The sequence below is a fragment of the Gymnogyps californianus genome, chromosome 2 (assembly GCF_018139145.2).
Source record: "Gymnogyps californianus isolate 813 chromosome 2, ASM1813914v2, whole genome shotgun sequence".
NCBI lineage: Eukaryota > Metazoa > Chordata > Aves > Accipitriformes > Cathartidae > Gymnogyps > Gymnogyps californianus.
In genome coordinates, this window is record NC_059472.1 from 19,384,986 (window position 1) to 19,408,845 (window position 23,860).

General features: G+C 37.8%; 1 protein-coding gene across 3 annotated transcripts in view; it reads left to right on the forward strand.

Annotated features, from left to right (window-relative positions):
• NUDCD1 (NudC domain containing 1) overlaps nucleotides 1–23,860 on the forward strand; it is a 51,659-nt gene that overhangs the window by 2,965 nt on the left and 24,834 nt on the right. Inside the window, exons 1-5 of one of the 3 annotated variants that reach the window (XM_050892022.1) lie at nucleotides 6,270–6,314; nucleotides 6,870–7,024; nucleotides 15,958–16,143; nucleotides 18,673–18,856; nucleotides 23,318–23,503. In XM_050892022.1, coding sequence (XP_050747979.1) covers nucleotides 6,917–7,024; nucleotides 15,958–16,143; nucleotides 18,673–18,856; nucleotides 23,318–23,503 — 664 coding nt within the window. In that variant the 5' untranslated portion in view covers nucleotides 6,270–6,314; nucleotides 6,870–6,916. Of the gene's footprint in view, nucleotides 1–6,269; nucleotides 6,315–6,869; nucleotides 7,025–15,957; nucleotides 16,144–18,672; nucleotides 18,863–23,317; nucleotides 23,504–23,860 lie in introns of those variants that run through there. The other 2 variants (XM_050892021.1, XM_050892018.1) reach the window with 2 other exon arrangements.

The window sequence follows — 23,860 nt, forward strand, 5'->3', positions numbered from 1 at the left end:
TTCAGTTCTAATTTGCCTTTAACTGTCAAACTGTGGTTGCCAAAAATTTGCTGTGGTCACATGTGCAGCTGAAGCAGAAAGAAATTTAAAACATTTATTTATTTATTAGATCTGTGGTAGAGGGGAATTTTCTAGTGAATTTCTTAAATATATGGTCACACTGAAGAAGAATGGTGAAATTCTGATATCTTATGTTCCCTTTTAAGTACTCTGATCTGCATGTTCTTTTATTTCTTCCTTACTCCTACCCATTCTGTCCTAGTTAATCTAAACGTTCACTGTCATTTCTCTTTTCTCATCTCTCATCCTGGTAACATGTTTCAACTAGTAGCGAGTCCCACACTATTACACCTTTAATTCCCAACTCTTCATCCTAACTTTTGTCTGTTTGTCTCCTTATTTACCTTAGTTTATTTCCATAACTTATTTTCAAACGCTTCCTTTGCATCGAGCTTTGTAATGCCGTTCTTTTAGATCACTGAACCTTTGGGAGGGAGGAAAGAGCATCTCGTTTACTGTCACCTCCTGGCCTGATCTGATCTCAGCAGAGCCTAAAGCAGTGATTGTGGGGCAGATCCTTGTCTCCAACAAGGAGCATGTCTAAGACGTACGACATTTTTAAAGGAATGAGAACCTTGCTCTTGACTTCCACTGGTCAGATGTAACTTGATTCCTTTTTTTTTTTTTTTCCAGAGGCTTAGAATTTATTCAAATGTGGATATCCCTCATGCCTTTCCTCTCCGTCTTGTCTATTTGCCAGAACCATTATACATACGATGTAGTGTATGCTTTCTGATACAATAACAACTGAAAGACATAGTAAACATTCACTCAAACATGGAGCTTCTGTTGCAAGCCAGGAGAATATGCAGAGAATGCATTCCTTTGATCACGTGCATTTATGGTTTTTTATCACTTTTTTTGAAAAAACGGTGTTAATAAATGACTGCCCTATTTGCAGCCTGTTTGGACTAGAAGGTCTGTACTTCAGTGAAAAGTAGTTGCCCATTCACTGTACTTTAGTGGAAGGTAGTTGCCTGTTAGTAATGCTACATGGAAAATATGCATTTGTGTCTTTTTATGGAGCCAAAGGCACTGATATGTTTCAAACAGTTATAGAGATTTCCATTTGCATTTTCCATTTCCATCTGAAAGATTAAATATAGAAAAAAGTCTTTAAAGCAATATATGGGAAATACTAAGTAACTGTGAGCCACAGCTTTTTCAGACATGTACAGCTCTAGTTCATAAATCTGGGTTTAGGTGTCAGGCACATGTGTATCTGTTCTTGTGTTGTACTTTTAATTTCTTGAGAAAGAAAAAGGTAATGTAGAGGCAAGTTCTGCCTTGGAACTGTTGTTAAAGAAAATGGTTCTTGCAGCTGGCACAAGTTATAAATCAGCACATTGCTGTAGTGATACTTTCAGAAATGCCTTGCTGCTTTTTGGATCTTCTTCAATTTATTTGTTCAATTTAGTGCGTGGTAGATCCCATTTACTTTTCACACCTGTGTAAGTAATTTGATTAGACAAAAATACTTCATTACATGGTATCTGTCAGCCCGTGCTTGTTTTCAGCAAGCTATGTGTTTATTAAACAGTAAATTTTTGTGTTTAGTCTATTAAGGTACTTACCACAGTAGAATAAATGAGTCTTGTACTTTTACTCAACGACAGCAATGAGATAATGCTGCCATTAACAATAAAAACATGTTTGTTAATATTAAAAGAAAAAGAATTAATGCAGGGTTAGAAGGATCTTTGAATGCTGATACTAGAAAATAAATTAATGTAATCTCTTCCACTAGTAGGTAAGTGTATATGAAATACTGAATTGCTTCCACTGGGTGGCATTGCAAAACAAAGTATGACATACAAGCGTATAACATTCGATGCCCCAAAATTATATGTTGATATAATTATTTTACATATTTTCCAGTATTGTAAAGTTGTTTTGATGTATTCAGTAAAACATCTACAAATGTGGAAGGGGGGATTTCTCACCCTTTTTTCCTCCACATTTTTTTTTCCCCCAGTTCTGCTTTATAGTGTTTGATGGCAGATGTAGGACTTCACTGTTCATTTAAAGTATAACTCCCTTGGTAGTGTTCTTTATTCAGAGGAGATTTTTTTTTGCAGTGCAGAGTAATAATTATAATAAGATCCAGTTAGGTTAGGGGTGTCTTACTCCTTCTGTTGATTCTTATGAGTTACTTTGTATTTAGTGCTTTTGCTTTTAAGTAAAGGCGGTGTGAGTGAAAATTTTTGCTTAATTATCTTTGAACTACTTTGAGTCAAATTACTTTTTTTAAGCATGGAGCTGGAGATAAATACAATTCTAGAAAAGTGGCATAATTTTCTTTGTACTAGTCTGAAATATCCCACCTAACTAGGGTTGTTGGGAAATAATGTTGAAAGCTGAGATTTAATTTATACATTCTGTATACTTGCTCTCTTTTCTGGTGTGACAGAGTATGAATCAATGTTCCTGGGTTTTAGTAGTGCAGATTTATGTATCAGAAACTTGAAGGAGACCATGTATCATTCTGTTGAATAGCTGTCATTAACTGCTGCTTGTTAATTGAACCCAAAAAGTTGAATCTAGTGAATTAGTCTGACTCTTAACCAAACAAAAACCCCAAACAAAACAAACAAAAAAACCCCACAAACCAAACAACAAAAAATTAGCAAAAAATCCTAACCAAACAAAAAACCACAAAACTAACTATGTGACTGAATAAGGTGATGATCTGATTGAAGTATTTCTTCTTTTCCCTTTATATCAACTTCTCTTTTTCTGAATTTACTTTATTAAAAGTCTTCATTTTTTCTCTCTTTTGTCCTTCATTTTTTTTGTACTCAGCTCTGTTGATATTCTTCTCATTTTTCCAAGGACCATCAAGAAAACTTGAACCTGGAAGGCTGTAGAAAGGAAGGAATGAACTTCATCCTAGTGTAAAATCTCCTATAAACTATCTGAGCAGATGGCATTTGTGCACAGATTTCACTTGATCACAGAATGGGTTTCAATTAATCAAGGATGGAATAGTTTCTCTAATTACTTCTTCTTGGCAGAGACCTATATGTACAGGATACATTCTGCAAGCAGTTGATAACCTTATTTGAAGTGATTCATGACAGTACACATTAGTTTGATTTCCTGGTTTAAAATCACCTACAAATTGTATAGTTGCTGACTTCTGTTTATGAAGAATTACTTACATATTGCAATTATGCAAGGGATTTGGATCTCCTATTCCTGACCCCTTATTATTCAGGGCTTGTCAGGACTACAGGCTGAAAAACTCAAGGACAGAGAATTTATTTGTGTTCTTCCACCTTTTATAAAGCTTATCACCTTACAATCAGCTAATCAATAGTATATTGTTCCAATAATTTTCTTGAAAGGTTATACATTTGCTTTAGGAAGCATCTAGTTTGGATTATTTTCACTATTTGTATGTGTTTTAGTTACAATTCTGACAGTAGCAACATGTCTAGGGGAGCAGGGAGGGAGAAGTGGAGAAAGGAAGCTTTACAAAATAAGACAATTCTAGGTTTTCTGTGCTAAAAAAGCTTTACATGCTTCCACATGTGTATTCTAATTTCAGAAGATCAGTTAATGTAGCTATACAGTAAGTAGATGACATGTACTTGGTTTCACTGAGCATAATTATCCTGGATTAAATTTGGTTTTGTCTTTAATTGTTTACAGAATATTCACATCATCTCTTGTCGTGTTGGGAAAAATACCTCTGTGATAAAGCTTGATTGCACAAACAGCTTTAAAATGCATTTTCACAACACATCCTTCTAATTTCTTTTACAGTGTAATTTACTGTAAAATATTCTAATTAGTTAAAGTAGAAATTGGAATGGGTAGCAGTCTTTCCCATTATGACAGGTATATTTTCTTCTCAGTCCTTTGTTGATATTCTAGCTTTTTTTGAAGGGCCATGGCTTGGGAAACAGTCATTTATTAATTGCAAAGGTACGGAAATCCCTCCTGTGTGGTGAATATGAATAATGATTTGAGCTGAGTGGAATTAATGCTGTTGGTTTGCAAATATCAACAGTGATTAGGAGACTAATTGCTAATTATACTGTCATTTTGCAAGCATTTTGTATAGTATGACGGGATTTTTTATTAATCAGACAGTATAATCTTGCATAGTTTCCTATAGCCGCTTTTCTGTTAATAGCCAGTATCTCTAATGGGGTCAGTTCTGAGCCATCTAGTGACTATCTGATTGATGGTATTGTGATAGCTATTGCAGTGGCACAGATTGCACTGCAAAATGAACTACTGTTTGCAGTAATTGGTGTTCTGAGAGAGCAGAATAACTACTGCTTCTTCAGTAGGTTTTAAGTAGGTGCTAAAGAAGAGTGTAAGAAATCTAAAATGAGGACTGCTGCACAGAGTTGTGAATGGTCACTGTACGGGGGGTGGATGGAAGTGAAATACTGGAAGTAGCTTTGCTCTGTTTCTGAACAGACAAGAGAAGAAAGTGGAAGCTGAAAAAGTAGGAACTAAAATAACTGTTGGTATGAGAAGGATTAGCCTTGAGGTGCTTACCCCATACTCTGGGTTTGAAGGCTAGTCATCGTGAGCTGACAAAGTTTACTTATAACTCTCTAAAGGATTTTGCTTGTTGTATGAAGTTCGAGATAAACTTCCTGCAGGGAAGCTAAGGATCCTGGGATGACTGTACTGCAGAGTGAACTGGAGTTCCAATCTGTCTGAGACTATTTGCAGAAGGATGAACTAGACCTCTGCTAATGTCTTTGTTAAAACTTGAGGATTTTCTGTATTTTGAGATGTTGGGACTACAGCTGCTTGGTCTCTCTATAGATATGGAATAGGAAGAAAGAGCTGCAGCTGGTTGAAATGAAAACTTGGTTAGTCTTAGAAAGATAATCCCAGTTCCGATTACTGATAGTTGAGGAGAGGTTTTCTATTTGGAAAAATCTTGCTCAAGTGGATGACTGTAGGTAGCATGCTTCTTGCCTTGAAGAAGGTACCATTATAGTGAACAGCCATTCTTTGCAGCCTCTTTCAGTTAGAAAAAGCTTAGTCTGAAATTTTGATGGTATCTTGGACATTTCTCAAGATTTCAACCTCAGTGGGAGTGCTAGCAATACAGTTTCTTTCGTAATGACCATGTACTAATTCTGCTTTGTACTGTTTTAATCTTTTGCCTTGCAAGTGTTGATAGCTTGGTTCAGAATTTAAGACTATGAAATCCATGTAGTTAGACGGGATATTTCTTTTGGCTGTTGTTTTCTTGGAGTTACCATAGAGCAGAATTTTTTTCCCTTACCGTAATACCATGTACATACCAGGAATGATTTGTGATCTTCCCAAGCAGACTTAAAAGTAGGTTTTGCATAGTTGTTGCATGTGTGTTTCATCTTGTGAGGGTTATTGACAAATTGGATCTCAACACATGTTGGGAAGAGACAGTACTGGTGTATTGGGTTTGCGTGGCAAGGTTTTGGTAGCAAGGGGGCTACAGGGGTGGCTTCTGTGAGAAGCTGCTAGAAGCTTCCCCTGTGTCCGATAGCGCCAATGCCAGCCAGCTCCAAGACAGACCCACTGCTGACCAAGGCCGAGCCCATCAGCAATGGTGGTAGCGCCTTTGGGATAACATATTTAAGAAGGGGAAAAAATTGCAGCACAAGAACAACAGCAGCAGAGAGAGGAGTGAGAAGGTGTGAGAGAAACAACTCTGCAGACACCAAGGTCAGTGAAGAAGGAGGGGGAGGAGGTGCTCCAGGTGCCGGAGCAGAGATTCCCCTGCAGCCCGTGGTGAAGACCATGGTGAGGCAGGCTGTCCCCCTGCAGCCCATGGAGGTCCACGGGGGAGCAGATATCCACCTGCAGCCCATGGAGGACCCCACGCCGGAGCAGGTGGATGTCCGAAGGAGGCTGTGACCCCGTGGGAAGCCCACACTGGAGCAGGCTCCTGGCAGGACCTGTGGCCCTGTGGAGAGAGGAGCCCACGCTGGAGAAGGTTTGCTGGCAGGACTTGTGACACTGCAGGGGACCCACACTGGAGCAGTCTGTTCCTGAAGGACTGCACCCTGTAGAAGGAACCCACGCTGGAGCAGTTTGTGAAGAACTGCAGCCTGTGGGAAGGACTCACATTGGAGAAGTTTGTGGAGGACTGTCTCCCATGGGAGGGACCCCATGCTGAAGCAGGGGAAGAGCGTGAGGAGTCCTCTGCCTGCGGAGGAAGGAGCAGCAGAGACAGCGTGTAATGAACTGACCGCAACCCCCATTCCCCATCCCCCTGTGCCGCTGAGGGGGAGGAGGTAGAGAATTTGGGAGTGAAGTTGAGCCCGGGAAGAAGGGAGGGGTGAGGGGAAGGAGTTTTAAGATTTGGTTTTAGTTCTCATTATCCTACTCTGATTTTGATTGGCAATAAATTAAACTGATTTCCCCAAGTCGAGTCTGTTTTGCCTGTGACACTAATTGGTGAATGATCTCTACCTGTCCTTATCTCGACCCCTGAGCCTTTCGTTATATTTTCTCTCCCCTGTCTGGCTGAGGAGGGGAGTGATAGAGCAGCTTTGGTGGGCACCTGGTGTCCAGCCAGGGTCAACCCACCACAACAGGCCACTATAAATGGTAATAGTTGTTACATGATCACAGTGAATGACTGCAGTGGCCTTCAGTGTGGATGACCTGCTTTCCAAGTTTATGGTGAAATTTTAAACTGTGTATACATAATGTATTTTTCTTCAAATAAACCAGACCTATGGACTAAGGATGAAAGAATTTTTTAAATTATTAGTTTGAACTTTAAATTATTAAATCATAAATAAACAGTTGTTAAAATAGTCTTTTTTCTTTTTTTTTTTCCCCAGCTGTAGCAGAAGTGAAACTTCGTGATGATCAATATACGCTTGACCACATGCGTGCTTTTGGCATGTATAATTATCTTCACCTTGATTCCTGGTACCAGGATAATGTCTACTATGTTGATCAGTTTGGAAGGGTTATGAATCTGTCAGTGACTCTGGTAAGAATAAATAATTTTTAAAAATTACTGAATTTGAAAAGATGGGGGGTAAATAAGGTAGAAAATATGGCAAGTAGGATCCGAATGCAAAAACTCGGAGAAGTTATTGCCAGGAAGACAGGTAGATTAACAAAAATGCAGTTCACCAGGAAGGATGAAAGGATTTAAGTGAGGTTTCTGACATCTTTTCGTTAACAGTGTTGCATTTTTATTGCAATAGTGTTGCATCTGCTTCCATTCTGGGGAAGATAGACGTGGTGACAAGCTGAAGGAAAGATTAGACACTTTTCTAGTTGCTGGCTGTTTCTCTCCTACATGACTTGATGTTTGTTTGCTAATTTGAAAATCCAGTCATTGTAGGTATAAGGAGAGAAAGAAGCTGTATACGTTGGAATTAGAAATGCAAGCCTTTATGGACTAATAGCTTAATCTGGGCATCACTTGTTGGAGGCAAAAAGATGCTGGTGGCCCTGAGCAAACTTGAAGTAGAGTGTAAGCAAGCTAGACCAAGTCTGAAAAACGTGATGGTTCTCTGCTTTTGTACTGATGTTCTTAAGTAGTCAAACTCCTTTTTCTTTTGAGCCATTTTGATGCATGGATGCACTACTTTCCATTACAAACCTATCCTTCATTCTGGAGGGGAAAGAACATGGCTCTATGGACACCGTGTTTCTGGTACATGCAATTATAGTGCTTGGTCATTACAGAATAAAAGACTGTGTGGAAAGGAAAATATCCATTGTCATGCTAACAAGGAATTTGACTTGTAACCCTGTGGGACAAAAGAAAAACAGGGTAATGTGTGATTTTTTTGAGAGAGTGTGGCTTACTCTGTGCAAGGTTCTGGGTGAGGAAATTACTAGGCCAGGGCTAAGCTGAGAAAAATCCTGAAATGGCAGTTCTGGATTTTTAAGGAAGTACAGGGTTCCAGAGGATGGTAGCCTGAGAACTGAAGCTGCAAAATAGTTCCTTTGCCTTTCATAGAAAGTAGAAGCAGTTGGAGCCTTTGGCAGACACTTGCTGAGACAGAATAATCTTCTGGGATTTCTTCCAAATCTTTTGAGATCATCTGGATTCCCAGTAGGAACGTCTAAAAGGAAGAAGCTTGTCAGGGAAAGCCTTCTGTGAACAGTGGCTTGTTACAATCTCATTTTTTGTGCTTTTTTCCTTGTGGTTGGTTAACCTTGCCTGGCTGCCAGATGCTCTCTCACTCCCCCTCTTCAACAGGATGGGGAGAAAATAAGACAGAAAAGCTTGTGGATTGAGATAAAAACAGGAAGATCACTTACCAATTACTGTGACGGGCAAAACAGACTCGACTTTGGGGAAATTAATTTCATTTATTGCCAATTAAAACTAGAGTAGGATGATGAGAAACAAAGTCACACAAAGCTCCTACCAGGAGCTCACTCCGGCATGGGCTTTCCATGGGCTGCAGCGTGGATATCTGACCCACTGTGATCCTCCATGGGCTGCAGGGGGACAACCTGCTTCCCCATGATCTCCTCCAAGGGCTGCAGGCGAACCTCTGCTCCGCACCACCGTCTTGGCTGACAGGCCCAGCTGTGCCCTGTGGTGAGTCCATTGGAGCCAGTTGCAAGCGGCTGTGTGCGGCACGGGGCAGCCCTGGCCTCTCCTCACAGAGGCCACCCCTGCAACTCCCCACTGCCAGCACAACACAGGCACCCAATACATTCCTTTATTAGGAGGGCACTAAAGTGTGTACATTTCTTTCTTAGCAGATAAACTAGATAAAGGATTTTACAACAGGCAGTAGTCTGCATTTTTATGTGCAGTAAATTGACGTAATAAATACTCTTCCCTAGGACTGGTGGGTCCGTTGGAATCTTCAAGAAAATGGCACTTGGTTAATATCTTGTCATGAGTTTCAGTTCCACCAGACTGTGAAATAAATAGCCGCCATCTTGTGTCCTAATACACAATACAGTGCTGTTTTGCAAGGGAAACATGTTTGCATATGTATGAAAAGGAACATGTATTCAGAAACATCAACAAGGTGTCTCATTACAAATGTGCCTGGCCATATACTAGTCAAATGTATATTACAAATAATATTGTTTTCAGCCAAGTATAGCTTACAAGTTAGCAACGGCCACAATTAAAATTAATGTCTGTCTTCTTTAAAACAGAAGGTGGAACAGGTTAACATGATTATCCTAAATCCAAAGTGAAAGAACACATAGGCTTTTTAACACATAATTATTTCTAGTTCTGCTTCCAATTTCAGTTACAACTTTGATTCTAATATGGCGGTGTGTTAGCTATCCATAAATCACGAATTATCCCTGCAACTTAGGTGTTTAAAAAGATGTCATCTGTGAAGGCAAAAAGTATAGATAATACCTTGCCACTTGCTCAAAATCAAACATAATTGAAAAAGAAAAGTGGTCAACATGAGCAGTTTTTCTAAGTCGATGGATGAGTATTCAGGTGGGTGTTTTTATACCAGTTTGAGAAAGTTGTTACCCTAAGTTGGCTGGAAATACTGTATAAAAGCTTTAACATTCTTCTATTACAGCTATCAGACTTCTTTCATTCAATAAGCCAGCATCGATACTTTGTTTCAAAGACCCAATGGGTAGTGTAGTGACAGGATTACTGAGTTGGGGTTTTTTGATTGTTGTGGAGTTTTTTGCATCTGATTAGACTTTTTTAATTGCTTGATGTTTGTAATACTGGAATATAACTGGAAAATATTCAAAGTTTTCTCCTCCAGCAGTTAAATACTTGGACTTGATTTCTTGACCTTCAGCGCTTCTTGCAAAGACGACTTTGTTTCTTTTTATATTCAAATAATGGGATTGAGAAATTGTGGCAACAGTAACTCTTCTCACACTTAATTAAAACCCTTAATGGTACCTGTATTTTCATCTTTCTTAATTCCAGTAAGAATTAGCTGTGGAATGCTGTTTCTGTAACTTCCAGTTAACTTCAGTTCAGAACAACTGTTAGTGGCACCAGAAACAATGTGGGAATTCTGTTTGAAACAAGTCAGAATAAGGAAGCAGATAAAGTGAAGAACAAAATCTTTTAGACTTCTGTATCAGGGTTTTAAATACTTGGCTCTGTTATTCAGAATGCTGGATGTGGACATTTTTGCTCAGTTAGAGGGATGTGTCAAATGCCCAGGTATTTTGAGTTTTCATAAAAATGAAGTTTTGTATTTGTTATGGCTACTTTGGAAATTGCCGTATAACTTACAGCTTTTATTTTTGCCTTTCTCTTTTGGTATGTTTTGTCTTTTCTCATTCCCTGTCTTTTCCTTGGAAAATTAATTCTTATTTTAAATCTCTTATGAAATATTGCTTGTTTGTACAGTATGACAAACTGTTTGTGACTTTGGAACAATACAGTTTCTTAATACAACTTAAAAAATGTAAATCTTACAAGCGTGCCGCTTTAAATCTTACAGGCAGGCCAAAGAACCTAAGCAAAATTTCGCTACTTAACTATGTAAGCTAAGACACGCTTACTTAAATGGAGCCTGGCGTGGGGGAGTCAGGAACAGTAGAGGGAATTTTTAAGCTTGCATTTTACATTTTGCTGCTTGTACCTGCACACTGGCTCCTTATCCTGAGCAACTAGAGTACACCCTGGCTTGGTCTGCCTGACTTTGCCTGTAGAGGAACCATTTGCTCAGAATTTCTACACAAATTTGAAACCTGGACTGCCTAAAAGGCTCAAAGTCAGGGTTAGTGTCATAGGCAGGTCAGGCAAAGGAGCTGCTGAAAGGAAAGGGGTTGTTGTAATAGTGAAGGCACCCAGATGAAATCTGGAATAGACAAACAGAATGACAGAGGCCAAAAGGAAGCAGAGTACACGGTCAAGAAGTATAGAAGTGGGCAGAGCTAAAATTAAAGGCCAGTGGAAAAGATGAGAGAGAGACTTGGGAGTGAAAAATAGTTTAACAAAGGAAGAATCTTTGTAGAGAAGTGAAGGGAGATGAAGAACTGGGTCTGACAAGAAGCAGTATTTAGTTTTTTCTTAAAGAAACTGTGTTGCTGTCATTTGAACCTAATTACAGTGAGTAAACCTGACTTCTGTTAAAATGACTATAGTTGTTTTAGCCAGTTCTTGCTAGTATAATATATGACTATAGTAGCTCAGCATCCCCCATGCTTCTGAAGTAGGGAGTTACTATTAACCCCTGTTAACCAGCTGGTCAACAGAGAAACGTAAGTCAAAAAGCAGATCTGACACAGAAGGGTTTTGAGGGCAGGTTTTGTTTCAGCTTCAAGTAAGTCCATCCTTTTCATTGTTGGACTGAGATTAGAGACTGTTCCAATAAATACCTAAAGTTAAATTAGTGAACAGAAAGGTTGTGAATAAGAGCATTTCCTTTCTTGCCTATTGAGAGGGAGGCTTTGTAATGTGTCATGAAGATTATTTTTCACTTTTTTCAGGAGATATATTGAGTCTTGACATTCCTGCTCAATGCTGATAAATCTGGTGTGAGCTTTAGAAGATTAAATGGTTGATAGTTGATAATTTTTTTTTTTTAAATTACATCCAAAACTGTTTTAAGTTTACTGTTAAGATTCACTTGAAGGCTGACAAAAGTGTGGTCTTCTGTAATGTTACATAATAGAGCCCTGTAAATCCCTGTTAACAGGGATGATGCTTCTTCTTTCCATGATAAGGTGCATGGGATTTTGGGTTTTGGGTTTTTTCCCCCCTCCCCCAGGCACAGTAGTCATTGCTAGTTACAATGGAACGCTTTTATTGTAGAAAACACTGCCTTTCAGTGAAACCTTAAAATTAAGTAAAATATGAGGAAGCCAAAATTCTTTGTATCTAGTGTTTGTGGGATTTTTGTTTGTTTTGTTTGGGTTGTGGGTTTGTTTGGGGTTTCTTTTTTAATTCTTTCATTCTTCCCTCCTGAACGTGTTATAAATTAGTGCAATAGTTCAAGGGGCATAGTGATGCAACTGAATCTACAAAATGACCCTGAATGCCTTCAATTAAAAATCAAATTTGCATCTTTTCCATTGCAGGTTTCATAATAGCCCTTGTGCCTTTTTGTAGTACACAGTAATCTCTAATACGAATTCAAGTAGGCCCAAAAGGCAGGCAGGCTATCTGTTTGTCATCTGGTCTTTTTTGCTGTTGCTTATTAAAATGGTACTTACCCAAATCCAATTTTTCTTGCTTACCTTTGAACATGTTTTAAATGCACATCTGATTTTAATAACATCTGGAAAATATGAGGGATTTGAAATCCCCTCAAATACAGGTTTCTCAACAAATGAGGCCACGGCATTCTTTGCCTGCACAAATGTGCTCTTTCTGTATTGCATACACGTGCACAAGTGCAAAGAACTCTTTTAAAGATGGTGCTTTGTATGTATATTTTTGACTGCCTTATTTCATAGATCAGAATGAGTGAGTTTCTTTTACTAGAAGTAGATACGTATATAGATGATTTGCCCCCCCCAAAGCTATCCATTGCTTCAGTGAAAATAGAGAGGCAGGAGATGCTTAGAAAATATTATAATAATTTGTGGCTGAAATTTTAGGGCCTGTAATGAGATGCTGTTTTAATCTGATACTTTTTCACTGCTATTTCTTAATCTTATGCCCACCCTTACTATAGTAAGAGTACATTTTGTGTGGCACAGAATAGATAAATACTTGTTTCCCCCCCCAGATTTTCAATACAAAACTATGCTTCTGTTTGTGCTTCCTTTTACATACTTGTAAATATCTTCAAAACTGTCCCTGTAATGTTTTTCTTTCAAATTCTGTTTTTCTATTTTTTAAAATATATTTCTACTTAAATATCTTTTCATTTTAGTGACACTAATGCTGATTTTTAGTAACAAGGGAAGAATTTCCTTATTGTTAAGCAGATTTTTCTGATTTATGGAGCTTCTAAAATAATTGTAGATCAACTGACTGGAAATGAGCCTAGTAAAATAAAACTGAAAATAGTTTAATTGACTCTATGACCATTAATTATGTTCTCAACATAGTCTATTTGTTGTTGGATTAAGAAGATAGATAGGGTTTAAAAAGGGAAATGTTGATCTGTAAAGGCCAGTCAGGCACCTTTTTTTCCAGAGATGACTGTTTATTTGTTCAAATATATGTAGGTACATCAGTCTGCAAAGTATCTATGAAACCTGTTGTATCTAATTTTGTTTCATTTATGATATATATATAAAACTGTCTGCGAGATGAGGGGAAAGGACCATAACTTCATAAGAAATGTTTCTTTAAGATACAGAACAGAAACAACAAGAATTGGTTTTGTTTGTTATTACTGGAAGACCTTTTTGGAGACCTCAGATCAGATCCTGAAGTTTATGAATCAGTATAAGGGGCAAGATGGTGAATTTTTTTTTTTTTTTTTTTAATTATGTTGTTAGTGTCCACTATTTGTTTTAGAATTATAGAACAGCCCAGGTTGGAAGGGACCTCAGAAGATCATACGGTCCAGCCTTTCATGGGAAAAGGAGCCTAGATGAGATTATCTAGCACCTTGTCCAGTTGCATCTTGAAAACCTCCAGTGATGGGGACTCGGCCGTGTCCCTGGGGAGGTTGTTCCAGTCATTGATTGTTTTCACAGTAAAAAAATTCTCTTATGTCGAGGTGAAACCTCTCCTGGTGCAACTTTTACCTGTTGCCCCTTGTCTTCTCTATGTGACTTCTTATGAAGAGAGAGCCTCCATCTTCTTTGTAGATGCCCTTTAAGTACTGGAATACTGTGATGACGTCCCCCCTGAATCTTCTCCAGGGAGACAAAACCTAACTCCTTCAGTCTTCCCCCATAGGGGAGGTTCTCCAGCCCTTTGATCGTCTTCATCGCCTTCCTTTGGACCCTTTCCAGTCTGTCCATGTCTTTTTTCAGTTATGGGGACCAGAACTGGACACAGTACTCCAGGTGTGGCCTGACAAGCGCTGAGTAGAGTGGGATGATCATGTCTCTATTTCTGCTAGTAATGCTCTTGCAGGTGCAGGCCAGGATCCGATTTGCCTTTGTTGCTGCAGCGTCGCACTGCCGACTCATGTTCAGCTTGTTGTCCTCCAGGACCCCCAGGTCCCTTTCAGCAAGTCTGCTCCCCAGACATACAGATCCTAGCCTGTACTGGGCTCTTCGGTTATTCCATCCCAGGTGCAGGACCTTGTGCTTGTCTTTGTTTATCTTCACAATGTTCTTGCTACCCCACTCTTCCAGGCTATCTGGGTCTCTGTGCAAGATGGCTCTCCCTTATGACATATCTACCTCATCACCTAGTTCAGTGTCATCAGCAAATGTGGTGAGGGTGCTTTCAATCCCATCATCCAGGTAACTTATGAAGATGTTGAACAGCGTGGGGCCTGGTATCAATCCCTGGGAGATCCACTTGTGACAGATTGCCAGCCTGTTTTATTTAGCAGCTACTTAGTTCAGTTGAAAAGTTCTATTTCAGTTATCTGAAAGATTATAGAGATGTGACTGTGATGCTGCTGAATCTCCAGTCGCATCTTATGTTTTTCTGCAAGAATATTTTGTTTGTGCTCTTAATACTGCAGCCTTATCTACTTCATAAGTAGCTGATCAAGCTGTATTGCTTGATCCTGACTGTTTTTTTAAACCGTGAAGCCAAGTTCTTTTCAAATCATAAAGATTCGGTCAGGTGTTTTTTTCTAACAAGCGTCTTGGATATTCGGAGATTACTTCAACTCACAAAAAGGAGGCAAATCGTAGTCCTAAGCAGGCAGCAGCATTGCTGGCGTTCTGCAAGCCAAATAATGAGCAGAGAGTTACAAAGCCTTATTCAGCAAAGAAAGGGCTGTACGTGAGAGTGAAGGCACAAGATAAAGAATAATCCCTAAAAGATATCCTGGAAGACATGCCTTTGTACTTAATGACAACAGTTGGAAATCCAATTTACGGCACAAAAGCAGTTTCTTCTGTTAGAATTAGCAGGAAATGAAGAAGGCAACACAGAACTAAAGCAGGACTTCTGAGAACAATTACTAGAAATATAGATGAAATTGGTAATCTAACATTCATTTTGCACTATTGTTCAATCAGGCTGATTTGTGTAAATTTTATACAGCAGGAAATACTGGATTTTTTTTTTTTTTTTAGTGATATGTATTGTTTTTTAAAAATCCGTATGTCTTTATTGTTCACTGGAGAATTATATCATCTGGGCACTTTGTTCACTGTAGTGACTGTGTTTATTCATGCTCAAAAACTATCCATGCTTGTAGTTTGGCTTAAAAAATAAGATTGCAGTGTGCCACTGATACAGTATGCTAAATAAAATTACCCTGATGTGTAGTATAATAATAATGTGATGGAAAAGTTATTTGCAAATATGATATGAATTAGTACAGCTTTTCTTTGCTAGCTAATCACAGTTGTTACTTCTCTAACTTATTGAATAAAATGACCACTCTAGGAAAGCTGAAAAAAGATGTATCAGCTTGAATATACCAGTTGTGTAAGAGAATAGGCTAAAATTCTTTTTAATTTAGAAGTGAGTTTTTATTAACTAGTTTGAGTACAATTCTGTGGCTTTCATTTCTTTTGAAACCTCCACATTTTTACTTGGACTACAATTATTTGAGGTAAGTGATTAATTATGTGGGAATGCTAGGGGAAAAGAAATTAAAAACCTTTTTTTAAATGGAAAATGTAATTAGTGCTGTAAAATGGAAGGAAAACAAATTGAATGCTGAAATATCAATTATAGAACACTCATGTTTTCAGTAAATAGTAAACCAACTCCATGATGAAATTCCACCAACTTTTCCACATACATGGGAATGATGCTTGCTACCCACTTTTTTCCAAATATGATCAACTGTACAAAGAAACTGGTGAATTGCTACTGAGATTTGTTATTCTTAATTTGTCTGTAATACTGAAATTGATAAATACTTCATAAAGTCTTAGGGCATGACTGTTTACTTACAGGACACTGCTCTACAAAAACCAAGAGAAGTTTTCAGGCTACCTACAGACTTGACAGCTTATGATAATCGCCTTTGTGCCTCAATACACTTCTCATCGTCCACATGGGTTACCCTTTCTGATGGTACAGGAAGACTGTATTTAATTAAATCAGGCAAGCGTGGAAACAGTGCATCTGAAAAGTGGGAGGTAAGTCTTGCAATAACATATTTAAGAATTGTATATCTATCAAATAATTCTTATTCTTGCATTTATTATGAGAATTGCCTGTATGTAATGTTGTGAAGAATAAAGCTTTAACTCATAACTCTGTATCACTGATACAGGATTGTGTTCAAGTATAAAAATCATTGATTTTTATAGTAATGGCTAAATTAATGATTTCTTTATGCACAAAATATTTAAAATTCAAGTGTTTGAAAGGGAACAGCCTTTTGACCAAAGAAGAATCTATCTAAATGAAAGTGAGTGTTTCTAAATGGCTAAGTGCTTGTCTAGCCAAACTTTTTCTAAAAACCATTTCCCCTTTCCCTTCCCTATTCATATGTGTCTGTCTAGGATTTTTTCCCCCATCTTTTATTGTTTGCTATTTCAACTGGCCTGTGGAATAATACATATTCTTAAAAGTCTGAAATTATTGTCAACCAAGCTAAAAGCTACTTTCGTTTTTAAGTTAGGAGATTTTTGGGGTGTGTGATGTTTGTGCGGATGTAGTTGTGCTTGAAATATTCACCATTTAATTTGCCCCATCTTAAAAATACATCCACAGAGACTAGAATAAAACTTAAAAAAACCTGCTGATTAAAAAGCTTTGATAAGTAACCTTGAGGGTTACCTGCAGAGCAGGTATAATGTAAGCAATATTATTTCTACCTCTCTGGTAGCGAAAATCTTCATACTGTGGACTTAGCTCTGGAAAGTTATTGGTGCCTAATATTTTTACTTAAAATTGTTGGTTGTAACTGAAGTATGTTTTTATGTTTCTCGTGATTAAATTCTTTACATAATTACATCTTTTAAAGAGTCTTGATAAGGACCATTTTTTGTATCCACATCGAAGTGATCTTACTACACTAATAATGGTATTTGTTATCCTGCTTGGACACAACAAATATAATTAAGTTACATTTCTGCCTGAGCTGCTATGAGTCTCGTGGTCTGCGGTTAGTTCCTCTTTATTCATGAAAGATGAATCTGGTATAAAGTGCCCACATTTTGCATCTATTTTCTTTATTAGAGGGCAGTTTCCTAAGCAATCAAGGAGGTTTCAGTATTGGCAGGAACTCATGTATATGTCCTGAAGTGGAAGATTTCAGCATGATGGATTAGCTCCTTCCCCTACATTTTTTGAGAGTTCAGTAACTAGGAAATTGGTCATCCTGTTCTTTAGATGGTTGGTAACAAATACCAACTGGTTTTTATTCTGTTCTGTGTGTGAATGCTGATACATAAATAACTTACATTAGAGCTGTCAGTGTAACAAAAACATGAGGTTTATATGTTGAGGTTCTGTCACCATTTAAATTCACTTTTTGAGTATTTAGAGCACCCAGTGGTTTACAGTGATGTTAACATCCCAACCCCATAAATCCTCAAACTTTATCAGTAACAACAGCTGGATTGAGCCTATACTCGTTCAGTCACTGCAGCTTGAATTCCTTGTCATTTATTCTTTCTTTTTCATATGTTAATGTTCTAGCAAATAAAGAATGTTTCATTTCTTCTTCTTCTCTGCTGTTTGGATTAATTTTGTTTTTATCTTCCTGGGGTTTTTGCTGAATGAGTACTTTTTTGAGAAAAGCTGAAATACGTATTTTCTAGAATTAAAACTTCCAGCTATAGGTACTAAATGCTAAATGTCTCAAGCTACAAGACGTGCAGTCCTTCCGTATGAAATTATTTCGTGTTTACAGTGGTGCTTATTGGCCTTTCAATATGACAGTAATATTTATGTACTTTGCCTACCTAGTCCTGTCCAAATATTGGATGGACTTTTCCAAACCATATGTATAAAAATACAAAAACTTCCAACCCTAGCTCTCATAAACATGAATATTATACTCCTTCATTTAATTATAGGTTTTTGTTTCTTACTCCCCTTCATAAAACTTCATAGAGAAGGAAAATTGAATCTCTTTGTAAAGATAGTAGCCAAATAAAGAGAAACACACACACACCCCTCCCCAGTACTGGTTGATGATTAAACACTGGCAGCAATGCACTGGACCTTTTTATCTTCTTGTTTGCACACATCAAGGTGTACAAAGATTTTCAGGATGTTGGGGTGTCTAGAGAAGTAGTGAGGGCCTTGGTGAAATGCCTACATTTTCATCTTGAGTGTGAGGCTATTTCCCCCAGGCGATATGCTGTGTTTATGGATTCTGTTCTGTCTGTTCATCAGTTGTTGTACCTCTGCTTATTGTAGTAGTAAACAGCCATAATGCAGATGGGTTTGTGTATCTTTGTGCTTTAACGGGCCCTTATAATGATTTTATAATATAAACAATAATATTTAAAAGCATTTCAGAACAGTGGCTTGATAGCCAAGGAAGGAGGAACCAGAAATGTATGACATTCATGGGTTTGTATTGGCAGAGAGGTTTGTGGGACGTGAACTTTAACTGATTTGACATTCAGTGAAGCCTTTCACTGCTTTCTGAGAAAGAGCACGACTTCCAGTTTTAACTGACTGACTTTTTACTACAATTTTGTCTTTAGATTGTGTTTAATGAAGAACTAGGAAGTCCATTTATTATAGCACACAGCGTTTCATTTGTAAAATCTGATATGCATTCAGTAGCTGTGCTGCTGCTTAGGGTAGAAAAAGATGAACTGGACACAAAAGGAAGTGGATTTCATATTACCTTGGAATGGGTTACAATTGCAGAGATAAGCAAAGAGGGTAAGTGTTTTACATTTATATTACTGGCGAGTAATGTTTAAAAAAAAAATAACCACACTTTTGTTCTTTGTCTTAGAAGTTGATTGTTCCTCAGGTTCTGATATTTCCTTTCCCCAAAACTTCTGCTTGGATTTTACATAGGTAATTTTTTCTTACATTTTGAGATCAAGTTATTGGTTGTAGACCTAAATTCTGACAAATATTTGGAAGACAGGAAGAAGTAAAGTTTTATACCTGTGTTGTTAAGGTAATTAGAAAACAAGATAGAACTTTACTTTGTGACGTTATGAAATGCAGTTCCTTTTTAGCTTGATCTTGTAAAATCGAGGTTATACAGAACTATTTCTAACTAATGTCTATTGTACTTTTCAGAATGTTGTACAGCTGGATATGGGTTTTTGTTTGGTTATGTTCTGGTTTTTTTGTTGGTTTTTTAGCCTCCAATTAACAGTGTCGTGGGATTGGAATTAGTATGAGATGAATATAAGAACTGTAGCATAAAAAGTAAATACTGCATATTCTAGGTTTTCCTACAATGAAAGAGTATGAAGTTATTCAGTTAATTTTAGACCAACACATTAAAAACGTATTAGTTAGTGTATTAATACCTACTAATTAATGTATTATCCTAATAAAGTTTGGCAAAGGGTAATTTATCTGTTCAATATGACCATATATACTTACATTAAATATCATAATTTCCATAAAGGATACAAGATCCCATGCTTCAGCATCTGATTTAAAGATGTGTGGATTAAATTAACTTACTTTTTTGGGAAGACTCTGATACAGTCTCATTCATTATCTTCCAAAAAGTGTAATTTTGATACTGATAGAAACAAGATCTACTATAAAATCAAACTACTTGAACTAAAGCAGTTGATTGCATACTGCGATGTTACTATCCAAATGTTCCTCAGTCTCCTACATATATAGTACGGATAGGAGAAGAGAATAGAATAGACTATTTCAGTTGGAAGGGACCAACAACAATCATCTAGTCCAACTGCTTGACCACTTCAGGGCTGACTGAGTTAAAGCATGTTATTAAGTGCATTGTCCTCTTGAACACTGACAGCCTTGGGTCATCAACCACCTCTCTAGGAAGCCCGTTCCAGTGTTTGACCACCCTCTCTGTAAAGAAATGCTTCCCAATGTCCAGTCTAAACCTCCACTGGCGCAGCTTTGAACCATTCCCATGCGTCCTATCACTGGATCCCAGGGAGAAGAGAAAGCACCTCCCTCTCTACTTCCCCTCCTCAGGAAGGCCATAAAGAGCAGTGAGGTCGCCCCTCAGCCTCCTTTTCTCCAAACTAGACAAGCCCAAAGTCCTTAGCTGCTCCTCACAGGACATGCCTTCCAGCCCTGTCACCAGCTTTGTTGCCCTGAGTGGCTTTATTCACGTTGTCTGCTGTTGAAACCTTGGGTCATGGAAATATTTCTGAGAGAGCCAGAAAGCCATGTGAGATTGCCTTATGCTTTTGTGGCCAGCTCAACAAGAGAAAGAAACCTCTGAACGTTACTGATTATATCTTGTCAGAAAAATTAAATCAGTAATATTCCCAGTCTAAAACTGAAGACCATTGCTTAAAGAGAGCACTAACACAAACTTTTATTATTTTTTTGTAAAACTGTATGTTTTCATAAATTCTTTTTTACAGTGTGTTTTTTATAACTTACTGTCGTGGTTTAACCCCAGCCAGCAACTAAGCACCACACAGCCGCTCGCTCACTCCCCCCTGGTGGGATGAGGGAGAGAATCAGAAGGGTAAAAGTGAGAAAACTCGTGGGTTGAGATAAAGACAGTTTAATAGGTAAAGCAAAAGCCACACACGCAAGCAAAGCAAAACAAGGAATTCATTCACCACTTCCCATCGGCAGGCAGGTGTTCAGCCATCTCCAGGAAAGCAGGGCTCCATCACGTGTAACGGTTACTTGGGAAGACAAACGCCACCACTCCAAACGTCCCCCCCTTCCTTCTTCTTCCCCCAGCTTTATATGCTGAGCATGATGTCATATGGTATGGAATATCCCTTTGGTCAGTTGGGGTCAGCTGTCCCAGCTGTGTCCCCTCCCAACTTCTTGTGCACCCCCAGCCTACTCACTGGTGGGGTGGGGTGAGAAGCAGCAAAGGCCTTGACTCTGTGTGAGCACTGCTCTGCAGGAACGAAAACATCCCTGAATTATGAACACTGTTTGCAACACAAATCCAAACCATGGCCCCATACTAGCTACTGTGAAGAAAATTAACTCTATCCCAACCAAAACCAGCACACTTATGACAAATGTTCATGGAATGAAACCTTTTTCATAAAAGTGGATTTAAAAAATCTTTCCAAAAATCTTGCCAGTTCTCCAGCATTTCCAAGGAACAGACAGCAGAGATGTAAATAATAAGATTCAAAGCAAACTTTAATTGTGAAGAGACAAATAAGTTTTGATTTCTTTTAAATAAACATCTTGCAAATCAGTGATGTATGAACCTGTCTCAAAGATAAAAGCTGTTTTGAGGAATTACAGTACTTTACATCCTCTTTCATCAGTAGGCAATTGCTATGCTTAACTTCTCTTGAAACTCTGCCTGTGGTTGCAGTTTATCGAATCAGATTGTAGTAAAAACAGTTAATCAACAAGCCATTTCTCAAATTACCAAAATCTATGCTTCATCAAAGCCAAGCCTTAAACCATAGTTATATCTCTTGACACCAACAACTGTGAGAGTCTCTGCCATGTCTGGTTGGCTAGACAAAGTGATCCCACCTACCACTATTGTATTACCAAAGAACAAAAAATGGAAGCATGAAAATAAATCTGAATGGAAGCAGTGGTTAGGTCTGTTCACATCTTGTGTGGTACTTCAGAGGGCTGTGACAAAGGTATACCCTTTCAAAGTTTGTTGTTTTCTTTAGTTAGCTAATGTTTTAGGAATCCTCACTGTAAAAGCTTAAATGAATAACCACCATGCTGCTTTATTAGACTCAGAAAATGTTAGATGTTTAGCTTCTGACCTTCTTTACCAGAAAAATCATAATATAAACTTACCAAAAAGATCATAAAGACTTACTAAAAAAATTTAAATGTGTTAATGATTGATTGAAAATACTCTACAAAAGGTTTGGTCACACAGTGAGAAGTTGTGAGGTTGTAGAGCCTTTTAACAAGTGAGCAAATGCTGTAAGAGAGACATGCAAACAAATTTGATTTGTTTCAGTGCACAGTTAAATTTGGTCCATTAAATAACAGCTCGTTCAATGAGTGGCTAACTTCCCACTACAACAAAGACAGGCTCTTTTTGGTCATGTATCTGAGCTGAGGTAATTTGTTAATCTTCTAAAGCAGGTTACTCTGTTGCTTGGAGTCTTCTGATTGTACAGATCTCTTACTCTGTCCCTAATTAGAACGGTTGAATCTCTTCAATTAATACCCTCGCCCTGACCAAACTTTTTAGGAAAAAGAGAGGGGCTTTAATTAACACTACTAAGTACCAGAATTAGAGTATAGTCTCTTTACTCCACTTCTTGCTTGGCAAAGAAGATAACCAATTGAGAGGACTTAAATTATACCTGGCTTATCCGTTATTATCTGTGTTCTCCTACGACTTCAGTGTTTCTCTAAGCTTAACATTGAGGTCAAACAGGAACACATTTTGGAGTACTAGAGTGGCATAGATGATTTTTCCATCATAATCTGGTCTTGTCTAATGTCTCTGCTAATGAGTTCCCAGTTTCGAGTAAAGTTGTAGTTACAAGTACAGTGATTTCTTTTAATGAAGAGATGAAGCATAGATGTGAAAAACTGAACAATTCCTGGGGATAATTTTGTCACCTGTGAGAATTTGATCAAAGTTGTTTGGTTTTTGCTAAAATTCCATCTGTACAATGTGTTGTTATTATTCAGAAGTTGATCAATTACTGAGGACTCTGTGGGCAGTAAGATTCTAAAGAACAAACGTTGTGCTAGAACCTGTCACCTTACTGGTGTTTTGAGTCATCAGTATTCCTGTGTTTGGGAGCACAGTAGGGAATGGCATGGTCCTTGATGCCAGTAGCTGACATCTGGGTCCTCCCTTTTAAAGGGCAGTGTTTTACAAAGATGAGCATTTTCCATTATGAATAAACTGTTACCACTAGTTACTTCATTGCTTCTCAATTTTTCTACAGCAGCGCAAAAATTATTTGGAAAACTTGTTTGTACAAAGGCTGTGAGTGGTTTTGTGAATTGCTGGGCTAGCTGTGATCAACAAAGACATCATAAGAAAAAAGGGCAATGTTAGGTTAATTCTAGGGTCTACATATTTAACAAACTCATTGGCAAACAAGAGAAATTTCTTTTTAAACTACAGTACTGTGATTTAACTGGTAGGATTGCTTAGTATTTTTAAGTGTAATGAGATTCTCGTATAATAATTTGTCTTCTAGAAAAATATTACTGCTAAGATTTTTTTTTTTTTTAATTTTATAGGTGATCATAGATATGAAATCTTTAAAAGGAGAGTTTTACAAGGAAAATCAGTCCCCCATTATGCAGCAATAGAGCCGAGTGGGGATGGTGTAATGATTGTTTCCTACAAACCATTCAAATTTATGCAAGATGAAGATGAAAAATTAGAAGAAAATGACAATGCAAAAGCAGCAAATGAAAAGAAAGGTAAGTCTTATCTGGCAGATTATGATAGGCTGCTCTCTCTTTTGGCTTAGAAAATAGCCTGTCAGTTTAGCATCTATTTGGAAATTCTAGCAATAAATGTTTGTCTTAATATCTGTCGTCCAGATTTTTATTTTTTTTTAAGGACAGATTGGCTTTTTTTGTTTGTTTTCACCCTGGGAAGTTGTATTGTGCATAGACCTATATGAGAAGCTGCTTTGGATAGGAGACACTTAAGGAATTTTGTTGTCCTAAGGAAAAGGATATTTTGAAACAGAACTATACTAAGTATTTGCTAGCAGTTGGATTGCTAAGGTAACACCTAAATTTAGGCATCTGGCTGAAGTATTCAAATTAAGA